Source organism: Oncorhynchus mykiss, chromosome 17, assembly GCF_013265735.2.
Source record: "Oncorhynchus mykiss isolate Arlee chromosome 17, USDA_OmykA_1.1, whole genome shotgun sequence".
NCBI classification, from domain to species: domain Eukaryota; kingdom Metazoa; phylum Chordata; class Actinopteri; order Salmoniformes; family Salmonidae; genus Oncorhynchus; species Oncorhynchus mykiss.
In genome coordinates, this window is record NC_048581.1 from 66,512,927 (window position 1) to 66,533,266 (window position 20,340).

The window sequence follows — 20,340 nt, forward strand, 5'->3', positions numbered from 1 at the left end:
ATTCCAAGAGTGTGCAAAGCTGTCATCAAGGCAAAGGATGGCTACTTTGAAGAATCTCAAATATAAAATATATTTAGATTTGTTTAAACCATTTTTGGTTATTACATTATAGCATATATGTTATTTCATAGTTTTGATGTCTTCACTATTATTCTACAATGTAGAAAATAGAAAATAAGAAAAACCTTGGAATGAGTAGGTGTGTCCAAACTTTTGACAGGTGCTGGATGTTGGATAATAAATCATGGTAGTAAGTTAACTCTCCATTTTTCTCTGTCCTGGAAGTGATGTGTGTTTTGGAGTGAGAGGGACCATGGATGCCATGTGTGAGGAGAGCCTGTGGTGCTGTGGAAGTGGGCTGGGCCTACACACACGCACGCACGCACGCACGCACACACGCACACACACACACACACACACACACACACACACACACACACACACACACACACACACACACACACACACACACACACACACACACACACACACACACACACACACACACACACACACACAGGGGATCAGAGACAGGCAGAGCTGCTCTCACCCCTGCCTCCCTTTGATCTGTGTCCCCAGGCCTGCCTGGCTACCCGCGCTGCTCTGCACCGCACCACGCACGCTGACACCACGCTATGCTCGCCTCGCTAGCGACTCCCCACAACTGTCTGACATAGATAAGCCAGGGGAGACTCCAAGCTGCCGCTGCCGCTCTTCTCTTCCATTAGCGAGCACACTGACGCTTCTTTAAAAAACGGGATGAATTCCATTTCAGACGACAACACTAGTCGTTGCCAAAAAGAGGGAAAGGGAAAATATAGGAACAATCTAGAGGCTCTGGCTCCATTCCTCCCCCCTCTCTGACTTCTAACAACACATCCTGCACCTGAATACCAATGAGAGAGGGAGATTCATGTAGTCCCCCACATTATTAAAAGTTGGGCATTAAGCCTCTCACCGGGCACCATGTCAGCTGGCAAGCTCTTCTGACAACTAATCAAAGGGGATGAACACATAGCCTGCATTCATAGCTCAGCCTCTCGCAGAGCAAGAGTGGGAATACATAGACGTTAATTAGAACTCCCATTAAAACAAATACTGTTTCAATTTGGCAAGTATAAAAAAAATATATAAGTGGCTTTCAAAAAAAAATAGAAAAAATAAGACCTGCTCTTGGCAGCTGCCAAGAAAATCAAGGGAGTGTAAATCATATCCACTGGCTATATGTTTCTGCATAGATTATTAGGGCTTGCTGCCTGTTTAACACTTCTGAACTCAGAGGAAAGGATTGCTGGTGTCACAAACATACACACATTGGCAATATGGGGCTTTTGACTGTATGTATCTAATTTAAATAGCATTTTTATTGTCTGCCAAGATTGAATAGGGTTTAGGTGCCTTTAGTGTGTGTATGTTAAATGATGCAAGGGCAAAAGTTTTTCCTAAACAGGCTTTTGATTTCTTAACCAGTTAGTGGGCTCTCTGTGGTTGGTTCCATGCCTGTGTTCTCTATCGCTCAACCTCTAACCCCGCTAGAACAGCTAAGATAAAACAATACGCTCTTTGCCTTCTTGTTTAACATAAATATCTCTGGATGTGGTTTTTATCTATTTTTCACCTACCAACCTGTCTCCTTTTTTTTGGCAACTCCTGCTAATAGTAGGTCTATTATCTATCGCTCTCTCTCACTCTCTGGCTGTCTCTCTCCCTCATTCTCTCTTTCTCTCCGTCACTCTCTCTCCCCCTGGTGAGGCAGCTCTACTCCCCGCGCCCAGATGAAAGGCTATGGCGACAATAAAAATGCTATTTAAATGCAATGGTGTTTGTGGGTAAAAGATATTTCCTGCAGAAAGTGAGCTGCTGTATCCTGATAAATAGTAAATATAAGGGAATGCGATTTACATTTATCTTGGAGAGGCAGCCAATATACATTTCAGTAAATCCTAGAAGATTTAAGTAGGAAATGACTGAGACTGATTCACATGCTGTGTGTCCCACGCAGACAAAATGCCTATAAGATTGAGAATGGTATTGCCTTTATTAAAGTATAGGCACATACATCAATCCTATCTTGAAGACCAATTACACACAGGCGTACACTGTGAAACATGCTCAAGACGTTTTTATTCCATAGATTTGTTGCATTATTTTCCATCGCTTAACAATGTTTTTTGCTTCTTCTACTTATTATTATGATTATGATTATTATGATTATTATTATCGACATCATCATCATCAATATTTTGTTTGTTATTATAATTCTAATAATTATTATTATTTATTATTAGTATTATGCAGTCTCATACCTTCCATTTGTTTGGGCAGGAAAGGAGGCAGGTGAAGTGTGTGGTGTGTGAGGCATGCGCAGTGTGACCTCTGTGGGAGGGGTCAGGGGGTGGCAGAGTCGCAGCAGGGCAGGGCTGCAGTTAACCTGCCCTGCTAGCTGTCCGTCTGGAGATTTGGGATGTTGTCTGGCTGCATGTGTTTCCTGTTAGTTCCAGATGCCACTCTGACAGGTGCATGGATGTGATTAATACCTCTCTGGTCATCTCTCTCTCTCCCTCTCTCTCTCTCTCTCTCTCTCTCTCTCTCTCTCTCTCTCTCTCTCTCTCTCGCTCTCCCTCTCTTTCTTCCTCTCTCTCTTTCTGAGTCCTTCATTGGCACACTATCCCTGTTGCTCCCCTCCCCCTCCCCCAGTCTAACCCTATGGTGCTCAGTGGAGAGATAGACCTAATCCAACACACCACCCACATATCTCAGCTTCCCACCAAAGTGAAATGGAGCCCAGTATTGCTCAGTGTTATATTTTACAGCATCTTTAGAACATTATTCTGATAACCTTGGACATCAAAGCATATTTGTTTCAAGCTTAAAACAAAAATATAATTTTGTTACTTAAGATATTTTTGTAAACATCACATAGAATGTTTCTCTCTCTCTCTCTCTCTCACTCACTCACTCACTCACTCACTCACTCACTCTCTCTCTCACTCACTCTCTCTCTCTCTTTCCCTCACTCACTCACTCACTTACTCACTCACTCACTCACTCACTCACTCACTCACTCACTCACTCACTCACTCACTCACTCACTTACTCACTCACTCTCTGTCTCTCTCTCTCTCTCTCTCTCTCGCTCTCTCTCTCTCTCACTCGCTCTCCCGCTCTTCCTCTCCCTCTATTTCTCCCTTGCTCTCTCTTCCTCTTTCTCGTGGGCCAGTAAAATGAGAATGTGTGATGTGGTTGGGTCCCCAGCTGGTTGTCTGGAGCTGCAGCCCACTCCTCTCAGTCTCCAGCTGAGAGCTATTTCACTATTTATTTACATGTAATTATGGCTATGAGGTGCAAACATTAACACTGTCAAGAACAATTTGACCTGACATTTTTCACTAGGCCTGGCCCCTGCTGTTTTTAGCAAACAAACCCCCCCCAGCTCCCCCCGACTTCCCCGCTCCCCGATACGCCTCTCTGTCCTCTCCGAGCTGCACCCTCCCTCATACACACAGCCCTGCCTCACTGAAACCACTCTGCTGGAATCAGAAAATCTGCCGTTTAATTTGGCAGAGACGGTGGTGCGAGGTGAGGAGAGTTGCAGTGTGTGTGTGTGTGTGTGTGTGTGTGTGTGTGTGTGTGTGTGTGTGTGTGTGTGTGTGTGCGTGCGTGCGTGTGCGCGCGTGCGTGCGTGTGTGTGTGCGCGCGCGCGCGTTTGTGTATTGGAGGGGGTTGCTCTTGTTCCTGGTGGCTGAATCCATCCCACAGTAACTCAAGCATATCACTAGCAGAGAATAGAGGATTGCTCCCCACACGTTCTCCAATTGCAGCCCAATAGACGGCATATTAACCTCTGTTTAGTGAGGGGCCCTGCATGCACTGTTGGATGTTTAGGAGGGAGGGAGACCTTTCTCTGGCTAGTAGCAGGCAGCTGTGCTCCATTGAACACAGGGTTAGAGAAGACGGGTGGGAGCCGGGGAAGGAGTCAGGGAAGAAAATGCATTTTGTCAAAACTATTATTCTCCAATTACATTTTATGAAACATTTTGGAATTAGTATTTATTTAAGATCATGTGGAATTTCATTTGATATTGTGTGTGTTTAGGTCTCGAGTTTAGCTGTTAGATAAAATAGTGCAGTTCAGTGTTTGTGGGGAGAAGTGTTAGAGAGCAGAGTTGAGAGACTGGGGGACACTGTGGTAGTATGGCTAACATGTTGTGAGAAGTGACAGCTTGTTCCAATGCCCGCTAATCGTCCTCATCTGTGCCTAGCTTGTCAATGCCCAGATTCTGTCAGTGCCAATCAGGCACTTAATTGAACACAATTAACCCCCCCCCCCTCCGCCCGTACAACCCACATGCTTCAAAAACCTATTTCTCTCTCTCCAGTTCCCATCCTCCCTCTCACCCTCTCTTCATCCTGTCTCTGTCTCTCCTCGTCCCATAGCATTGGTGGCGGAAGACACTTTTCACTTTTGATTAACGTGCCGCGGCCAATTAATGCACTGACTCACAGGCCAGGGCCCGTCATCTGCTGCCTGCCACCAACACGTCAGTCTGCGGCACGGCCCCACACAGCTCCCCTACCACTGCCATCACCTCTACCGTGACCAAAACGCTCTAATTCAATTTATGCAATCGCTGTTATTTTTAAATAGTCATTATGTCTGCTCAGATGAGGGGCCTTACTGCCCGCTGGGCTGTTCCTCTCATGTGAGAAGGAGGGCTGAGGGGGAGGGCTGAGGGGGAGTGTGGGTGGACTTGGGGTTGCACTGGTCCATTGACTCTTTAGAAAAACTCCATCTTTTCTTTTTTAATTCTCTTTCCTAGTTGATTTCAAAATGAAGAAATTGATGCTGTTGTTTATTTGATTTGTGCATAATCATTTTACCCTGCATCCTTCGATGCACAGTATCAGTAAAACGTTTCTACTAGATTTAGAGTAATATGTGCATCACATGTTTTTTTTAATCAGTTCTCAGAAATAATTTGTAAATATTCAATATTTTATATGGAATATTGCACCCAATTTTAGCCGTTGCGCAAGTTTGAATTATTTCCAATCAACCAAGAAATACCATTCAGTGTACTCATACTTCTTACCTTACAGGTCAATAAATTCAACAATACATTTACTCTCTGTAATCACACCCTAGGACTGACATTGAAAAAAACATCTACCCAAATTTAGTGTCATCGTCATCCCTGATCTTAAGTCATTCCCAGCTGAGGCGTGTATCAGCCAGGCAGATCTGCCAAGGTGCGCGATGTTATTCTGCGCCCCTCAGATAACTTCCAGACATTTGGAGTGCTTATTTTCTCCTCTCTGCCCCAGTGACCTCTACCGAACTTAAAGGTATGTCTTGGGGGCATTCGATTTGGGCATAACGGGAGCTATCGGTGACAGGGGAGCTAATCCAGTCTTGCGCAGATTAAGAGAAGTGTTTGTGGAGTGGGGTGTGTTGGCGAGGGCGCTGGCGCCGAGAATGGAACACAGGGCTGTCCTATCAGCTCTCCAGGCAGGCTGGCCCTCAGGCCAACTCAGTCCTACAGGAGTCTTTGTACTTCCCAAAGCCTCTCTCTCACACTCTCACTCTCTCTTTCTCTCTTCTCTCTCCTCTTTCCTCCCCCCTCTCTTTATATCTATATACTCTCTTTTTTATTTTCCTTATGCTGTACACTTTCTTTCAGATGCAAAAACTTTGTCTGTGAAATATTTTTGTGAACATGAAAAAAACGTATCGTGAACATTTTCATCCATCACTAGTGCGTGTCACTGGGTGAGCAGTGAGCACAGGTGCACTCTGACCTGATGTGGTCATTCAAGGGTTAAGATGAGCATACATTACATGACCGTATATACATCATGTAAGTATTGTTTAGGGATATTGCATTGATTGTGTACTTCATATATAGTGAAAATAAAGGTTAATAAATAACATTGTGACATAAGGCATCTCTTTGAAGCTGTGGCTTGAATATGTCACTGTAGGGAATTTAGTGAGTATTGTATGTAAGAAAATGATGCCATTTTTTCCATTTTTGAAAATATTGCCTTCCGCTTTCTCATTCAGTCAACTTCCTCACAGTAAGTCAAGTTATTTTATTCAGGAAGCAAATCCAACAAAGAGCAAAGGCTCGTCAAACATTTAAGTAGACAAAAAATATATAATTTGACTGTTAAGGAAATTAGCAGGGTATAAAAGAATGTATTTTTGTGTCGCAAATGCTCAATTTATTTTTCTGAAAGGATTCACATTGTATCAACTTCCAGTTCCCTGTTCACTCTGCCGCAGGGCTGGAGGGCTCAGAAGTTGAGAGAATTAATGAGTTTTTTATTATTATTTATAAAGTAATCTATCTGTATATAGAGAGGCAGGGAACGCCCTGGAGCAGTGTCCTTTAAACTGGTCCTGGCTCACATTATCTCCTCCAACAGCCCTAGCACAAAGTCAAACAACAAACGAACACTGAGGACGCTGTACGGAGAGCGAGAGGGAGAGGGAGGAAGGGGTGTAGTGGAGGACTGTTCTGAAAGGGAGTGAGGGTGTTAAGTGTGTATTGAGTGGTGTTGTTCTGGAGCAGAGCAGGTCTAAAGGCCTGTTGAGGGTGTGTTTTACACCCTGCAGCTGATACTCAGCATCAGCCATATCTTCACCCACATCAGATCATAGGGGGAAGTGGTGAAACGGCATTGATTTTTATTTAGCTGTGTGAAAGCAGTAGGACATTACAGATAGTGAATATGAACCCAGAAGCTTACCTTTCCCCCCTCCAGCATCAGTTAACCAAAACCTTCTGAACAATTTTAGGAAGGGCATCTCAAGGACACAACCGTCCAGACAATAGTGTCTTTTTACAAACTTTTTTGCAATCTTGTGGAAAAAAAATAATTTTAACATTGTCTATGAAAAGTGGCCATCTCTGTTGAGGAACTGGTGAAATCTATGAATAGTAATTATGCTCAATTTAGCACAGCCCCTGATTGCTGGCCATTTTATTATTTAATGTTTAAATAAGGAAGCGATGTAATCAAGCTTCAATTAACTGATGACTATATCTGGCACCACCCCCTCCAGCTGTCTCCCTGGACCCCCAACTAGCACTTCCTCACACCCAGTCACATGACCAGCACAGCACAGTACACCACAACACAACACAGCCCAGCACAGCACAGTACAGCACAGCCCAGCACAGCAGGGTATATGAGGAGTCTGTTTTCCAGCTCCAGTCCATATATGAGAGAGCGTCCCATGTGTCCTGCATGCAGAGAGCCATAAATCTCCCTCTTATGGATACATGTCACATGTTCTGTCTGAATAAGTTGTGGGGCTGGTGGATGGTGGGGGGTTTCCATCCTGATAGAATTAACATGAGGAAATCACTAAACAGCCTTTATGTCTGATGTGCCTCAAGTGCTTCATATTTCCTCAGAGACAGTTTTTGCAGAATAGGATTAATTTGTGGAATAAGATACATTTTCCCTATCCGGTGTGTGTGTCTGGCTATGTATTGCTGAGCAGTAGGGCTGCGTATGTATGAGGTGAAGAGGTTCTACAGTATAATGGTTGCTTGGATGTCCACTCTGGAGATTGACTGGAGCCCTGTCCTTCTGTAGGATATTTTGCACCACAGCATCAGCTCTGTGAACTGTGTTTAAACCTTTTGTGTGTGTGTGTGTGTGTGTGTGTGTGTGTGTGTGTGTGTGTGTGTGTGTGTGTGTGTGTGTGTGTGTGTGTGTGTGTGTGTTTAACCACCTCCATGATGGGCTAATTGGTTTAGCAGCCAAAGCGCCAAAGGCCAGCCCAGCGTAACGAGACAACGTGAACCTGATGTTGGGGAGGATGCTTCCATGCAATATAAGGGAAGCATGTGTGGGACCATTTCCCCCATTCACAATCTCCCCGGCCCTTTCTAGTTTTATAAAAAGGGACATTATAGTCCAATTCTAACGTTTCAATTTAGGCCAGAAGCTCAGTAGAAACCTCCATCTGCATTGCATTGTGGCGATGGTCTGTGCCTCTTGTCTCATGGAGATAATCATATCCATACCACAAGTGTATTATTTGTTAACTCATCATTGCATATTAGATGAGATTACAGAGTATTGAAATAAATGCACTTATGCTGTATAAATAACACCCCTAATACTTACCCTAGCCATAACCCTAACTCATACTAGCAGTAGGCCCTTCAGTGAGGCTAGTGGAGACTATTTCTGTGGGGATGTGATCTAAGAGGATCGTTTACTGCTTCCAACTTCATTACTATTCATGAGATGGCTAGGCTAGGGGCTGGGGATTAGGGAGTCCCTCAGTGCTTGTTGTGATGTAGGCCTCAGGCCTCCTCCAACCTCCAGGCTCTGGGACATAGAGGTTCTGTCTGTCAGTGGCTCTATTATCACTCTAAGACCCTTCTGTCCCCAAACTGTCCCCACACTGTCTCTGCGTTTAACACTGAACTCACTGGCACCACTAATATAACAGTCTTTTTGTTTCTTCCCCTCCCTCACCCCATCTCCCTCTCTCACCCCATCTCTCTCCCTCACCCCATCTCCCTCTCTCACCCCATCTCCCTCTCTCACCCCATCTCCCTACATCCCTACATCTCCCTCCCTCACCCCATCTCCCTCTCTCACCCCATCTCCCTCTCTCACCCCATCTCCCTACATCCCTACATCTCCCTCCCTCACCCCATCTCCCTCCCTCACCCCATCTCCCTCTCTCACCCCATCTCCCTCCCTCACCCCATCTCCCTCTCTCACCCCATCTCCCTCTCTCACCCCATCTCCCTACATCCCTACATCTCCCTCACTCACCCCATCTCCCTCTCTCACCCCATCTCCCTCTCTCACCCCATCTCCCTCTCTCACCCCATCTCCCTACATCCCTACATCTCCCTCACTCACCCCATCTCCCTCTCTCACCCCATCTCCCTCTCTCACCCCATCTCCCTCTCTCACCCCATCTCCCTCTCTTACCCCATCTCCCTCTCTCACCCCATCTCCCTACATCTCCCTCACTCACCCCATCTCCCTCACTCACCCCATCTCCCTCTCTCACCCCATCTCCCTCTCTCACCCCATCTCCCTCTCTCACCCCATCTCCCTACATCCCTACATCTCCCTCACTCACCCCATCTCCCTCTCTCACCCCATCTCCCTGCCTCACCCCATCTCCCTCTCTCACCCCATCTCCCTGCCTCACCCCATCTCCCTCTCTCACCCCATCTCCCTGCCTCACCCCATCTCCCTCTCTCACCCCATCTCCCTCTCTCACCCCATCTCCCTCTCTCACCCCATCTCCCTCTCTCACCCCATCTCCCTACATCCCTACATCTCCCTCACTCACCCCATCTCCCTCTCTCACCCCATCTCCCTCTCTCACCCCATCTCCCTGCCTCACCCCATCTCCCTCTCTCACCCCATCTCCCTCTCTCACCCCATCTCCCTGCCTCACCCCATCTCCCTCTCTCACCCCATCTCCCTGCCTCACCCCATCTCCCTCTCTCACCCCATCTCCCTCTCTCACCCCATCTCCCTCTCTCACCCCATCTCCCTGCCTCACCCCATCTCCCTCTCTCACCCCATCTCCCTCTCTCACCCCATCTCCCTCTCTCACCCCATCTCCCTCTCTCACCCCATCTCCCTCTCTCACCCCATCTCCCTACATCTCGCACCTTTCCTTTTCCCCCCTTTTTTTGTTGGTCCATGTTTCAAGGTTAAAAGACTGTTTTTTAAGATGCCTCTGTACAACTCAATAGTGCAGTCACTCAATCTCATCCATGTGTTATTTAGTACCCTAGCCTTTCTAACTCCCCCTCTGTCTCCTCTCTGCCCTCTCTCCCCAGGTGATGAGCATCCTGAGTAACCCCAACGCGGTGCCCTCCCAGTCCCAGCATGACTTCTCCATCTCCCCCCTCCATGGCAGCCTGGAGTCCTCCAACCCCATCTCAGCCAGCTGCAGCCAGCGCTCTGACTCCATCAAGGGGGTGGACAGCCTGGCTTCCTCCCAGTCCTACTGCCCCCCCACCTACAGCGCCACCAGCTACAGTGTGGACCCTGTCACCGCTGGATACCAGTACAGCCAGTATGGACAGAGTAAGTACTGCATCTGCGTTTATGTGTGAATGTGAGAAAGTGAGTGTGTGTGTTTGTATATGAGTGGATGTCTTTTGCCTTTCCCATCTGACCTCCTTCCAAGTCTCCTGCATGTCTTCCATCTCATATTACATGGGACCAGTGGTAGTTAGAGGAAATGGTGCCACCAAAACCACCTCCCAGGCCGGGCTGCCCCCTGACCTTTGACTTCTGGTCTGTCAGAGCAGACACGTGCTCCTGATAAAGGCCTCTGATTCCCATTCGGTGCTGTCTAGCTTAGTCACACTATGCTCTGCTCTGCTTGGCTGGGAATGAGGACAGGGCCACTTCAAAGGCACTAATACACCCTGAGGGGCCACACTGTCCTCTTAGCCACCCCTTTCTCTCTCTTTCTATCTCACACACACACACACACACACACACACACACACACACACACACACACACACACACACACACACACACACACACACACACACACACACACACACACACAAACAAACACACACACACACACACACACACCTCGGGGCAGGAAACAGGCTGATCTATTAGATTAGCTTAATTATTGACTGATGCTGTCACAAGCCTTCATAAGGGGTAAACTGTAGCACACTTCCCCAGCCAGCCTCCTTTGGTCCCATGTGTATACCTGTGCGTGTTTGTTTAGGGGTGTGTGTGCGTGTGTGTCTGTGTGCGTGAGTTTGTGTGACAGTAGTGTTATCTGCAGCCAGCTTGCAGAGCAGAGAGACTGATGGCCGTGTGGATGTGATCTGATCTGTGGTTAATTAAGACAGTGATTGAGCACAGTGGCTGGCTAATGAATGGAGGAGAAAAGAGAGAGCTGCTGTCTACTGATGAAAATGATCGGGGAAGGGAAGTGTGGAGGGCATGAAATCAGAGATGCCAAGTGTAATGAAGACTGGCACACACAATACACTCTGGGACCATGCTGAGTGACAGCATGGAGACACTATGAGGTGGCACATGCCCGTGCCAAGTCTATGCCAACCTCAAACAGGGCATGGGAAAGAGATTGTTTTGTTTTCAAATTATTTCTCATTTTACTCCACTGGTTCTGTCAGAACTGATTTAGAACAGAGTCAGACAGAGAGATGAAATGAACAACAGTGACCAACATGGACATAAGGGTTGGCTCTGTGTTGTGTGTGAGTGTGTTGTGTGTGAGTGTGAGTGTGAGTGTGAGTGTGTGTGTGTGTGTGTGTGTGTGTGTATCCCTCACATGCAAATGTGTGAATCTTTGTGTGTCTGTTCTCTCCAGCTGCAGTTGACTACCTGGCTAAGAACGTGAGTCTGTCCACCCAGAGGAGGATGAAGCTGGGAGACCACTCTGCTGTCCTGGGACTGCTGCAGGTGGAGACGGGACAGGCCTACTGAAACACCCAGCCTCTGCCTGACTCCACCCAGTCTAAACTCAACACCCCCCTACAGTACATACACCACGCTACTGCTGCGCCCCACCCTGCAGCCCATCCACTGCACCAGCACACATTCTCTCTCTCCTCACCCAGCAGGCAGTCAGGCAGTCAGGCTGTGTAAACCTTGGCTCTGCCCCTCCCCTGTACCATCCTCACCCCTGATTGGCTCTGTCCAGACATCCCAGAGACATTGGCTCCAGCCAGCATGGAGAACAGGCCCCTGGCTGCAGTCCAGTCCACACTCAGAGCCATTTCCAAATGTACATTGACCTTGTTGTTTATAGTAGTTCACTAAGCCAATGTCATTCAAATGATAATCCCTCTTGTTTTATATCAATATTGTTTATATTATTATTGCTGTTATGATTATGATTCATGTGATTTTGTTTTTTATTCTCTTCATGGCTCTTTTTTCTGTCAGTGTGATGCAGAGTGTGTCTGTGTGTGTGTGGATGTGTGCGTACGTTCATGCGTGTGGCGGCCCAGTCAGAGAGAGATGCTCCCACATGAGAAAATACTACAGTTTACTATAGAATAACACAGTGCTTACTATCGAATTCTATAGTAAATTGTAGTATACTGTAGAATACTATACTACACACTGTAGTATCCCTCGACCATGTATAGTACTTACTATTGAATGTTGTAGTATACTGTAGAACCCCCCCCCCCCCCCCTCCCCCCCAGACACACACACAAATCGTAATTTGTGCCACCCATAAATGGAAACCTACATGCCAAGTATAGAAAATATGTTTTGTCCCCTACAGGTTATAGAAGGGAGCAGACTCTCTGAACTACGGCTCAGACCCCAGATCTACATACCTACCTACATACAAGGAGAAAGCTTCCACTTCTAAACTATACAGTATTCTACAGTTCCCAAAAACACAACATTTATTCATGTAGTATATACTTTTTTTCTTACTACAGTACTATAGTTATCTGTAATTTATACAGTATACTTCAGTAAATATTACAGTAGATGCTACAGTAAAGTCCACAAAAACCCTACAGTGAATACTATAGTATTTTTACCATAGTATACAATACCTGATTGTTTCCCAGACTGCTGTTCCTCTGCCTGTTCCCTGAGCTCTAATCTTAGTAAGCGTTTTGACCTTCTCACTTTCATATACAACTTGACATTCCTAAAGAACTTGGCCACTCTGTGGGAAGTCTGGCTGGGCGGATTCTACTGGGAATTGGCAGCGGTTTGGCGGCCAATGGCTTCCCCCCTCCCAACATCTATCCCATCCTTAGCTGTACTTCATGGGGAGGAGGGCACTGTTTGTAAAAACAGGATTGGGGAAATTCATTTTTTCTGTTTACAAATATGGACCTTGCCAATGAGGACTGACCCCCTATCCCCCAAACCCCATCTACCACAGAACTCTATGTGACTTTAAGAGAGTAAAGGAGATTAAATGACACAAACATACTGTCAAAGCTAATTCATAATTACCGTTCTCATTACCAGCCACCTTTTATATTCTCTTAGGATAATTAAGACATTTTCTAAAGGCACATGCAGCTGTTTACCACTTTGGTTTGGACCAAGTCAGCATTCCTGTGAAACATTCCTCCAGGATGGTTGAATAACTCAAGTCACATTGCTTTTCTGCTCATGATGAGATTAAGAGTACACAAGCTGTGCCAGTCACATGCACTTTGGCAAATCAAATAATCCAGTCAATTGTGAAAGGGCACAGGTAACAGCCCTGGCTGGCCCCCTCTCTGGCTTTGACTGAATACTCCCTCCTCCTAGTCCCCTGGACATTCAACTCCTGCTTTGACCGACACACTCACAGAAATGTACTAAAACAAACCATTTTTTTTAGAATAGCAAATATGAAACATCTGTGTAGCACTCGTAGTTGACATTTAACACAATCTATTTTGGGCTGAATTCTAACTTGAGATATGTTTGCATAACTCCCATTGACATCCGTGTGTGATTGTTTTGCAAAAGTTGGAGTGAGTTAGGTATGCATATTTCAAGTCAGGATTTAGTCCTTAGTCGCATATACATGGACATGATACAGTAGACGGGTAGATTGTGAATTGTTTGATTATAAAAAGTATGTTTTATACTAAAACAAGAACAATGTTCAGTGGTAGTTAAAGCAAGAGATCTGCGGAAGTCAGTGTATTTTTTATTTACTGGTTTCCTTCTGTTGTTTTTGGTTGTGTTATATTGTATTGATTTCTTTCAACAAAATGCAGTGTTTTGCGCCCAGCTAAGTAAGGAATTCTGTATATTAAATTAGGAAAAAATTCCAATAAATTTCCTCGATTTAATAATTGTATAAAAGAGGTTGAAACTCAACTGAGTGGATTTAAGTTAGTAGACAGAGAGAGAGAGAGAGAGAGAGAGAGAGAGAGAGAGAGAGAGAGGAGAGAGAGAGAGAGAGAGAGAGAGTCTCGGACCAATGTGTTTTGATGGTGACCAGATGGAACCTATTATACTACACCTGTGCAGCCAGGAGCATTGGAAGGTGTATTCCAGCACTTGATCTTATGGACTCATGATCTGAGTGCAGACCTTACCGTGGACCATACATATCTATCTGACCTCTGACCTCTCAGTGTGAAACATTGTCGAGGGGCTCAGCAGCACAGCTTTGATGCCATGAAGGATGGTGACCTTTCCTTTCTGGGAAAGAGGTTAGAATAGAATGGTGGACCGACCAGTGTGTTCTCTGGCTATGTGTGTTTACAGCCAGGCTCCAGTGGAGGACACCTGACTGAAAGTAATGACTCTGAAGCACTGAACCCAGGCTGGTCTAAAATATCTGTTTAAAAATGCCACATTATTGTGTATATAAAAAAAATGTTTTTTTAAATGCTTTTAGTGTATCAAATCCATTTCTAACACCTGCGTTAATCGACATTTGGATATTTAAATCATTATGACTCTTCCTCTCCCCACCTTCTCTCTGACCCCTAACCTGTTTACTTGCTTTATGGCATCTGTGTTTTTCTTTTTTCCCTTCCTGTTCCGCATGTGTGGATATTACCATGGTATAATTTATTCTGCTGTATGAAGTATTAGAGTAGTGGGAACTTGTATTGGTATTTACTACCTTCAGCCTGTTGGTGTGTTGACTGTAACACTGGCGTAACTGTTATCAATTAAAGCTCTAAAACAGATCCAGCGCTGTGCTTTGTCCTTTTTGAGCTTTCGTATCAAAATACAATAATACAACATAAAGTCACATAGACTCCAAATTGGTCATATTTTAATGTAAGAAAAATGTGTATCATGAGTATTCAGCCTGATGGGGATTCATCTGAACTTTTCACCTCTCTTTTCCCTACAATGCCCACTTGCTCTGTGTAGTGTAGTACACACGTGTGCATACATGGACACGCGCACATGTGTATTACATTCTATGAGCTTCAGGGAACATGTCTGTTTCCATCACAGTGAGCATTGTCTGAGAGAGAGAGCAAGAGAGAGCTGAGCAGTCCCAGAAAGAGGTACCCCCTGGGGGAGCTGCACAGGACTGTTGCAGAGCACAGCTGTAGGAAGTCATTCATTCTGTACTTTGTCCAGCTATGATCTCCTCTCTGTCTGTCTGTCTGTCTGTCTGTCTGTCTGTCTGTCTGTCTGTCTGTCTGTCTGTCTGTCTGGCTAGGGCCCATGTGCTCTGGAATGGTGTTTGTTAATGTTTGCATACAGTCACAGCAAATCTCAGTGGTATGCTAAGAGCATTGAGGAATCTGTCCAGTGTGGCATTGGGACTGTCATCTGTGCTGTATATTACAGTAGCAATGCTCCTCTTACCATTCCCACTGTTAAATGGCATGGGGATAGCGCTTTAGGTATGTCCACAATGAAACACATTCATTTTAAAACACTTACACATTTCAGCAGTCCATTACTGTAATGTATTATATAGTTTTATTGATGGAGACAGATGGGAAATGAATGACAGGGGCAATGAGAGGGACATACTGTAGTGAGTAAAGTGATGAACTCTGTGATTGAACCTTTGTCTCCCGGGGTAATATGTGGTCTGTAACTGGCAGTGCTGACACTACATCAAACTCTCTTACACAACACGTTTATTATATTGATTGAAAATGAACTGTCCACTATACCTTTTTCCAAAGGCATTAACAAGGGTAAAGCAGTTGCAGTGTACTTAAATGATCCTACTGATCATACATTAACAAAAGTGTTTTAGTTTTTTAGAAATACAGCATACAATTGCCTACTTCTTTATAATACATCATACTGTCATTTATACAAACAATGAAATGAATGATGCAATGAATGACAAAATTGAGGTATTTATACTCAGTATGAATCCTGTGTATTTGATTTATTTACAATTAAAACACATACTTATCCTTCATATCTTGGTTGTCATCAAACAATAAAAAGTAAATGTTACACAACAGCAAAATATTATTTCAAACGCTAACAGTGTATCAGCTCGGAGATTGCTGCACAGTAAATACGGTATGTTATTGGGACCAAATATTGTCCATTTCAAAATCTGTTTCAGAAAAATAGTTTGATTCTGAAGTGAGAGAATTGAAGGAATTGGTAGAGGAATTGGAAATGATGTTTTAATTCATTTGATAGAATTTGTTAAAATCTAAAATCATCTAATGTAATTGGACTGAAAAGAGTTGTGTGAGAAAATGGCGCTATGATTTGAGAACTGAAATACTGGTGGTTGTTGTTACTGCATATCCTTGGACATTCTGCAATAATTGGCTGTTGAGACTGTTCTGTAATTGTTTTTTTCCATTGGAATTCACTACAAAACTGTATTCTTGTGTTGATTTTTTAAAAGAACTGACACCAGCCCTAATTGTCATATATGCCAACGGACCTCTGCGGCTTTGTCCTGACATTGTTCCAATGTGCATTGGTATCAGGATCGTTCCTCAGTGTGTCATGGTAAACCCCATCCTTCTAAAGTATGTGTGGGTGTCCAGATGAAACCCATGCATGTGTTCTAGTTGTCCTCTCTGGTCTGACGTGGTCCTGAAGCCCCAGCCTGGGACTGTTGTTTTCCTCTGGGCTGCTGTCACTCAGACAGGGACGAGGGCTGGGGTGGCAGCCCCAGCCAGCGGTGTATGGGTGCAGCTTTGTGACACTTCACTCTTCTCCTCCTTTGATCCCCTAATTGATTGACTACAGGAGCAGGGGATAAACAGAGCCCACAAGAGCCGATTCCCCTCGCCTCTCTGGAATGGTTTAGATAAAGTGCAGAGGGCCTGTCTATATAGTTCTCCTATACGGACGTAGGGCCATTGAAGGTGGCTGTGCGGTGTGCCACGGTGGCTTAGCTCTGGGCTGTGTCAGTCATTCAGCGAGTCAGTCCTGGGCCCAGGGCTTGTGTCCTGCCTGGTGCAGAGCTACGTGGCTGCTGGAGGTAATGGGTTTGTTTAGATCACAGGGATGGAAATGAAACTCCTGAGCCTCAGAGTGGAGAGAGAAGACCAAGGGGCCCTATCACTCAGGAGGCAGGGATGGACAGATGGAGAAGTCAGTGCTACAGTATAGCCAACCAGCCAGCCACACACTTCCAGAGTGAGTCATAAAGGCTGTGATTCAGATCTAATTGAGGACCTTGGCAGTGCTGTAATGTAAAACCTGCAATTGAAGAGCGGGCGATTGAGAGGCGTGGAAAATGAGGAGGAAAGGTAGGAAGGAAATAACCAGTGAGAGTTCTCCCTCATGAGGAAACCTTCTGCCTGTAATAACTCTAAAAGTTTATGGGACCAAAAGAATCATCAAAACATCATCTAAATATATAGTAAGAAGACGTTGGGGGGAATTTCAAAACTCCACAATGATAAGTGATGAATCCGGAATATGCTAATAGTTTTCTAATAGTATTCTCTGCAGGGGTTCAAAGCAGTGTGTATGTACATGCTGAGGAATGATTAAGATAGGCTTTAGGAAGACAGGGTTTTATTCTTTGAGCTTATGTGTCATGTGGACTAAAAAAGCTCCCAGCTGTCGCCATGAAAGCACTTACAGTATAATAATCCCCCAAATCCTGTAATTATTCCAGCATAGGCTGTGTACCTGAGCCGCAGATTTCTGCTCGACACCTCTAGGATCCCCCCGCCTACACACACACACACACACACACACACACACACACACACACACACACACACACACACACACCTCCCCCTGAAGGAGTTTGAAAGGGAGATGAGGGAGAAAAAAAAGGCCAAGTGAAGTTGTAAATCTAAGAGAGTGAGATAAAATCACTGTGAAGCCCAGCTTGATTTACATTTCAAATCTGTGCTGTGCTCTCAGACTAATTAATATTAATAACAAAAATGGAAATGAGTGCAGACAGTGGCGGCCCCTAAGTAAAGAACAAACTCGGTTCATTCAGTCAGGAGATATATACATAAGTCCTTTCTCAGGAGAAGTGGGCTCCTAACAGGCGTGACGCCTGGGCATAGACCGCCATAGACAGAGACAATTTTTCTAGATAATAGCCTATCACGCAGGATACAATTTAAATTAAAAAATGCAATTTTCACCTTGAAATGAACAAATGATTACAATTTCTATACAAATTAAGGCATCCAGGCTGTGCCTCAGTACTGTGCCAGGGCCATGAAACTTGACATAATTACCATGAAATACATTTTCAAATATTTGTATTTTGTCCATCGCTTTAAAACATGCAACTCTGCCTTCTGTGGGTTTGTGATCTCACCTTCTGGGGGAAATACATAAAAAAGAGAGAAAATCATCAGAGATGAAAAGCTCTTCAACCCCAGAGATAAAAACATGCACACATGGGTACACAGTAAGTCAGTGGTGTGGCTCTGCACAGCGGCCCCCGGAGCTATCTCTAAAAGCCAAATTACGGTTCCTTATCAAGGGAATCATATCTACTAGCTATCTGCTCCTGCATGAGATAGGCTCCTCTCTCTCTCTCTCTCTCTCTTTCCTCCAGCTCTGCTCTGCGTTCATTGCCACAAATGCTGTTTATTTGTGATTACAGACACCCTTTGAATAAATATATGTTTTGTGTTTGAGATCCAAAGTCTCGGTAGATTCTGAACCCAAGAGATTCTTGAGAGAGGAGGGTTTCGCATGGAGCAAGCACCTTATTTGGGCAGTGGTGCTGGAAGTGGTCTGGGGAGGAAAATAGAAAGAAAGAGAGAGAGAGAGATAGAGAGAGAGAGGGGGATGAAAGTCTAGCCCATGGGAAATATGAGACAAGACCTTAGACTGTTATGATGTTTGTATCATATAAGTGCTTTCTTAGAGGATTCATACAAAGATTGAGTGTTCAAATGAGAATAGATTAAGAAGTTGAGAAACAAAGTTTATGATTTTATTTGTAAAAAAAATCCTTATACAACTGGGCATTTTATGTTGCAGACTGAGTGTTATTATTTTGATGGTAGTAAGAGCTAGGGTTTCATTTTTGCAGACCGTTGTGGTACATCTTTTAGCCAGCAGCATACCACCCTGCATCCCACTACTGGATTGCCTCAGAAACGAATTAGGGTTGGTCCTGGATGGGAGACCAGATGCTGTTGGAAGTGGTGTTGGAGGGCCAGTAGGAAGCACTCTTTCCTCTGGTATAAAAAAATATCCCAGTGCCCCAGTGCAGTGATTGGGGAAATTGCCCTGTATAGGGTGCCATCTTTCAGATTGGATGTTAAATGGGTGACCTGACTCTCTGTGATCACTAAAGATCCCATTGCACTTATGGTAAGGGTAGGGGTGTTAATCCTGGTGTTCTGGCTAAATTCCCAATCTGATCATCATGACCACCTAATCATCCCCAGCTTCTAATTGGCTCATTCATCCCCCTTCCTCTCCCCTGTAACTATTTCCCAGGTTGTTGTTGTAAATTATAATTTGTTCTCAAACTTACTTGGATGTGGAAATAAGTGATGGCTCCATTGTGGTCAATCAATGCTATTGTTCCCTATTTGTAGGATAGGGTGGAAGACCCCAGCCCTAGAGAAGTTCACTTGAAAATAAATGCTGTCCTTCCCCTCCCTGGCCAGTCAAGGCTCAGACAGTGATCACCTCTTTCTCCATCCTTCTCTCCTTTTCCCCTCAATATCTTAGACACCCTCAGCCAGAAAGGCACACATCAGATTGAAATAGTTGACCTCTTAATACTGGGGTCAGCGTCGCACCGGCAGCAATTTCACACTCAAGATGGAAGGGAAATGAACAGTGAGGATGCTAGGGGTGACATGGAACCCTGACCACCCCAGTGGATGCCACTCTGACCTCTTTACCAAGCTAGACTGGGCAGGACAGGGTATATATAGAGAGAGTGGTACAGGAGTACACACCTGAGAAACTGGCACCCAACTGCCCTCTGATCCCGCAAAAAAACACTAGAGGGACAAGGAACTGGCTTACAATCACTGCTACTGACAAACTGACCCCAAAGGTGGAAAGCTACAAATTCCACTTACCACAGCCAGAGTCTAATTGAGAGTTAGACTGACGCGTTGCTTTAACAGACCCACCGTATCAGAGAAGGTGTAGCTGTATCACTTCTCAATGTCACAGCTCCTGGGCATAAAATAATGTGTCTTTATCTGTCTGTAATATAAACAATCATAGGAAATAAAAAAAAACATTAAATCAAAATGTAAGAATTTGTATGTTATAATTATTAAACATTTCTGTTATCTGTTTCGAGTGTGAATGTGCTTTATGTGTCAGTTTTGTGAATGAACACAGAGACAATGATGACAGTTTGGTTACCCAGCCTCTGGGTTTGAGCTCCTCTGAGTAATGTATTGCTAAGTGGCTGTCATGAAGGAGGGGGGAAAGTGTGCA

The 20,340-nt window shown here is 44.8% G+C and overlaps 1 protein-coding gene across 8 annotated transcripts in view; it reads left to right on the forward strand.

The window, feature by feature from the left end:
• The window catches only part of pax7a (paired box 7a), a 62,153-nt gene extending 47,472 nt beyond the window's left edge, over nt 1-14,681 (forward strand). For 7 of the 8 annotated variants that reach the window (XM_036947909.1, XM_036947910.1, XM_036947911.1 and 4 more), the window contains exons 8-9: nt 9,840-10,089; nt 11,372-14,681. In XM_036947909.1, the coding sequence (XP_036803804.1) occupies nt 9,840-10,089; nt 11,372-11,487 (366 nt within the window). In that variant the 3' untranslated portion in view covers nt 11,488-14,681. The remainder of the gene's footprint in view (nt 1-9,839; nt 10,090-11,371) is intronic. The other variant, NM_001258337.1, reaches the window with a different exon arrangement.
• Nucleotides 14,682-20,340: the final 5,659 nt, after the last annotated feature.